Source organism: Arachis duranensis, chromosome 8, assembly GCF_000817695.3.
Source record: "Arachis duranensis cultivar V14167 chromosome 8, aradu.V14167.gnm2.J7QH, whole genome shotgun sequence".
Lineage (NCBI taxonomy): Eukaryota > Viridiplantae > Streptophyta > Magnoliopsida > Fabales > Fabaceae > Arachis > Arachis duranensis.
The window spans coordinates 43,047,189-43,052,712 of record NC_029779.3 but is presented as its reverse complement, the minus strand read 5'-3'; the positions used below and the strand labels follow the sequence as shown (position 1 = coordinate 43,052,712).

Here is a 5,524-nt window from a genome sequence, read left to right as displayed (position 1 = left end):
AAAAACTCATCGACGCGTAAGCGTCATGCACGCTAACGCGTGGATTCCAAACTTGCCCATCGACGCGCACGCGTCAACCTCGCGTACGCGCGGGTGTTCTCGTGCCCCAGGCACAACACCGGCACAGTTCTGGCATAACTCTCTGGAAAATGGCTGGGCATTGGGTGCAGCACATCGGCGCGCCCGCGCACCTCACGCGCACGCGTGGATGGCGCTTTCTGGAAGATCGGTGCATACGCGCCAAGTGTGCTTACGCGCAAGGGGTTATTCTGCTAAAATTTTTCTAAGTTAAAAAGCTGCAGAATTTCACAGATTTACACCCCAATCTTCCAACGGACATAACTTCCTCATTTTAAATTGTTTTTCACCCGTTCTTCGAACGGCATGGACATCCCGGATCCAATTTCATTTCTAAACAGATTTGGTACAAAACGGAGATCCGTAGTCCAAGTTATGTCCCGTCAAAGTATGCCCAAAAACCATATTTTCATAAAAACCACAATATACCATTTTCAAAACAAACCATTTTCAACTCTTTTCAAAATCAATCAAAACATGCCAATTTCATCCCTTTTCTTTGAAATCAATCAAAATGTATCAAATTCAACATCAAGCCTCCTCAACTCACACATTGACACATTACCACAATTTACCAAGATCACTATCTCATCATTTCAACCCACTTCACCCAAGTGGCTCAAACTCAAACATATTGACATATCATATACTATCCCTCATGCCAATTCTCAACAACATCAATTCCAATAAATCACTATTGTTCACAATCAACATCATACTCACCATCAACATGGTTCAACCCACAATTCAACCATAACCAATCATCAAGCATATATCACAACTTGCATATTTCTCATACATCATACCACCAAGGCATCAATAATCATCATCACATGTATGACCACATCATATATCTCAATCATTCAACAACATCAATCATTCAATGCCTATCTTAGGGCCTCTAGCCTAAGTATTTCCTACCACATTACATATTAGATACGGGAAACCGAAACCATACCTTAGCCGAATTTCCCAAGCTCCACCGGAGCACTTCCAAACCACTTATCCACAAGCTCTCAAGGTCTCAACACCTCCAAGAACAGATTCTTCACCACCAAACTCTTTCCAAGCTTTTCAAAATCACCAATCAAGCTCCAATATTCACATATACACAACCTAAGCCACAACCATCATACCCATACGCAACATCTCAAAACCCAAACATCATAAAACAACAAAAATACACTAGGGTTGAGAATCTTACCACACCCAAGGTCCAAGGAGACAAGATTAACCTTCTCTTTCAAGAGAGTTGGGTCCTATAACATCAAAGAACCCAAAATCTCAACATTTTACCCATGAAACTCGAAAATAGAGGCTGAGATTTCGAACAGAAACTTGTGGCTTACCTCAAGATTGATGGTATGGGTTTTGTAGAGCTCTCCGCGGTGAACGCGTGGCCGCAAACGGAGCGGCAATCGGAGCTCTAGATCAAAAGTTATGGTGGTTTGAAGATCAAGTGAGAGAAAGAACTTGAGAGAGAGTGTTCTTCCTCCCCTCTCTTCAATTCAGCGTGTTTGAGTGTGTAATGAGGAGAGAGAGTGCTGAAAATTAGGGTTTTGGTTAAGTTATGTTGGGCCAAGGGCCCACTTTAGGTCCAATTGGCCCGGTTTGGCCCGTTCGGTCCAATCTTGGTCCGAATTCTATAAAATTGGTACCGAAATTCTCGTTTCAGTCTCCTCTATCACATTTAGCCATAAAAATCACATTTTAGGCTTTCTAGAATAAATTCTCATTTATGGGTTAATTAGCCGTTAATTAACCGGGTTTTACATTATGCTGATCGTAGGATCTGCCTTCGCTATAGAGAATAGTAGAATACGTGTTCAGTTATCACCTTCGAATCCGACTTTCTATGGTTCTGGCCTAATGTTATTTGCATGCAAGAATGGGACTATTGTATCTCCTCCTAACTTCCCATTTCTCTTGTTTTTGACAATATGCAATGCGTATGTTCCATTTCTCTAAGTGTAATGTACATCATACTTCAACTGGTCATTTTTTACTATCATATACTCCATAGCTTGCCTGATGCTATACATCTTTACCGCCATCACGGCTTCTTTGTTGTCGAATTGTTGTCCAATCTCAAGATCATGCGTTGGATCATCCTCGGACTCTCCTTAACCAAAAGACCAATCTACATTCATTGCGTCAAGGTTCAACGTTGAATAGTGAGCAAGATGATCGTATGGTCTGAAAATAGTAGACTGGGTTAGCGCAACTTGTGATACTGTGAAGTTGTTTAACTCTTCATCTTCTTCCTCCGGTATGTCTATTGGTTTGGCATCTACATCTTCATCATCAGACACAATATGAACTTAGTAATGATCTTGTTTTGGGTCTCTAACCACAGAACCATCATGACTTTCATGATCTACTTCCAACACACATCATTATAATCATCAGGATTTCTCTCGTCTTGACTCTCTTTCAGTGGCATGTTCAAATCAACCTTTTGATGTTTGTTCTTATTACTGTCGATGATGCATTCTCAACACCAACTTTTGACGATGTCATTATACACATCAAAGAAAAGCAAAAATAACTCCAATAAATGGATGTTTAGAAAATGATTATGCCAACTCCTAATTAGTTGTATGTCTTCTTCACGTACCTTGGTCAAATGAAAGATTGTTAAAAGTCATGTTTACATATAAAAATAATATAAACAAAATATCGAGCAAAAAATAAGAAAATAAAAAAATAAATACCTTTTATAAATTAAAGTGTCGTTCACTTCAATTGAATATGTAGAATAGATTTTTTTCACTCTCTTCATGTTTTGTACTCTCACACTTCAATCGGCAAGTATACAAATGTTGGTTGTACAAAAATAAATATAACGAATTCATCTTCGTCAAAAGTAATTTTACCATTATAATGAATTAATAATAATGGTATTTCAGATATTATAAAAAATATAATAACAAAAAATGTAGAAGAAAAAAGATGAATATAAATGTGAATAAAGAACAATCAATATATGTGGATATATATTATATGTGAAAAAAAATTTACCGCTGATTAACATAAAATTTGCCATTTAAGTGAGCGAATTTTATAAAATTATTAAAGTTCCTTATTACAGTGGACGGCCTTGTTTCAAAGTCCAAAAAAATGTGTTCTAAAACTTATGGATAAAATTATTTGTTTTGAAAAATAAATATATTTTTTAATTTATTTCGAACAAGATTTATCTTGAATTTTTGTTTTTCGCGGACCAAAGGATTGGCTGGGTGAGAAAAAGCGGGGTTTGCATACGATCTTCAATAACCGAAACCCTAGCCTACGTCTGCCTTCTATCTCCCAGCCTTCTACATAACAAACAAATAAATCCTTTCTTCTCTGTGTTCATATTGTTGATGATGGAGTCGGCGGAAACAGGAGAATGCCTGTGGATGGTGACAAACGACTACATCTTTGGCATCCGCGTTGAGAAGTTAGAAAAATTGGGGAAGAATGAGGATAGGGATTGGAAATCCCATCTTGAGCAGGCTCCGTTTGATTTCTGTTTGAATCTTCCAGAGTCCAGCATGTTGGATTACTTTATCTTCGACTCGAAATTTTTCTTAGTCGGTAAGCAAACCGAATCTGGCACCAAGATCTACCAAATCTCCTATGTCGGCGGCAACACGTTGGGCACATCTGAAGCAGTAGAGACGGGCGCAATCCCTCCGCTACCGACCGAAGACTTCATTTTCCTTGCAAACATTAAAGATGACGTTTACTTGTTGGAGCATGGTGCGGTACCACAGTTAGGAAGAAAGACGGGGTTATGGGTTTTATGTCCCAATCCCCCTCACCCGAGCTGGCATTCCGCGCCCGATCCTCCAACCGAAGTCAACTCTGATGATTATAGTGTGCCTGTTGGTTTTGTGCTAAATGATAAATTCTTTTTGCATCCCCTGTCCGCACCAGGAATTGCATATCTCTACGATCCCCAACTTAAAGCATGGATTAAACTGGAGCGCACATTTTTTGTTCCTGGTTATGATCTTTTCGTGCGTGTGCGGTCCCTTGGGGATGTAGGCGATGGCAGTGTGGTGCTGACATGGAAACTGAAGGCTCTTCGCGTACGTGGTGTGAAATATGACATACAGGCTTTGCTGGTGGATAATAAAGATTATTGCATTCTTCGCCATCAACGCCTTGATGAGTTGTGTGAGGCGATCCAACCATCCTTCTTTGATGATTTTTCCTCTGAGCTCAACTTGGTTGACCTTGGCAACAGCAAAGTATGTGTTACCATCTCTGGTCTCGCAGAAGGCATTCCATCCTTTTGCATTTTAGTAGTTGAATTAGGGTTGGTACAAGAGGAGCAAAGGTTCTTATCTGTGCGTGTACTCGTGAATCGAGTCTTCGATACGAGGCCTTATTTCTTAGATGACCGCGTTCAAGTGCTCTACACCTCCTTTCTTTTCTCCCTCAGAAAGAGAATGCCTCGCAAACATCCATATTCCAAAGGTATAATGTTGCTTTTGTCAGCATGCTTCTTGTTATTCTGTAAGAGTTACCATTAAATTATATCCATCAAAAACATTGTTAGGGATTTGGTGAATAAATTTTCTTTATTTTTTAAAAGACTTGAGAACAAAATTACGTTACAGATTGCATCTCTCCAAGGAAAGAGCCCAAGCTAGCTGGTGGGACGAATCCAAGCAACCCAACAACAGCATTCGAACAAGAATGACTAACTTCAACCTGTTCATGTATGCTTTGTTTTATTGTTGTTCCCTCTGCTATGATTACTTGTTTTTCATTGGCGATCAGATTTTGAATACTGATGTGTTTATTCCGCTATTAAATAAAGTTAGACATGTTAGTAGGATTTCAATGTTCATATATCATTTTGAACTTTTTTAGGTTATAATCTTTTTCATTCACAAAATTGAGAAAATATCAAGTTTTAGTCAAAGAGAATAGATGAATCAATAAGAGCATATGAGTCAAGAGGAATAAGTGATGTATCTATTTAACTTGTGGCTTATTCCTCTTTCTCTTTCTTTCACTCTTCTTTCTTTTTGATATTTTAATATTTTACTTTTCTGAATTTTATATTTTTACTTTTTTTTAAGTTAAGAATTTTCACATAAGGTGTTTGGAATTTGAGATAGATTTTACCTTTGTTGATGTCTTGATCTTTTCTTAATTTTATTGTGGCATTTATAAAATGATATATGATCGACAAACATTCAAATTTGTTTCTGTATAATTTTTAAATTTCATAAATTATTGGTACCATGTTGATTATAATTTATATAAGCCTTTATTGATAAAGAAAAATATGCAATTCCAAATTTCCAACGCAGTTGACACTTTTGCTCTTTTTAAGCCTTTGATAGTCTTTTTCTTTGTAAAAATTGAGCTTTTTTTCCTTGGTTTTAGAATTTCTTTTGGTTAAATTGCTATTAGTTATTGAATCATTATTTCAAAGCCAAGGTTA

At 37.6% G+C, this 5,524-nt stretch overlaps 1 protein-coding gene across 1 annotated transcript in view; it reads left to right on the top strand.

Annotated features, from left to right (window-relative positions):
- The first annotated feature begins 3,278 nt into the window (after positions 1-3,278).
- LOC107462866 (uncharacterized) overlaps positions 3,279-5,524 on the top strand; it is a 34,423-nt gene continuing 32,177 nt past the window's right edge. The window contains exons 1-2 of the mRNA XM_052252618.1: positions 3,279-4,545; positions 4,689-4,790. Coding sequence (XP_052108578.1) covers positions 3,444-4,545; positions 4,689-4,771 — 1,185 coding nt within the window. The 5' untranslated portion in view covers positions 3,279-3,443 and the 3' untranslated portion in view covers positions 4,772-4,790. The remainder of the gene's footprint in view (positions 4,546-4,688; positions 4,791-5,524) is intronic.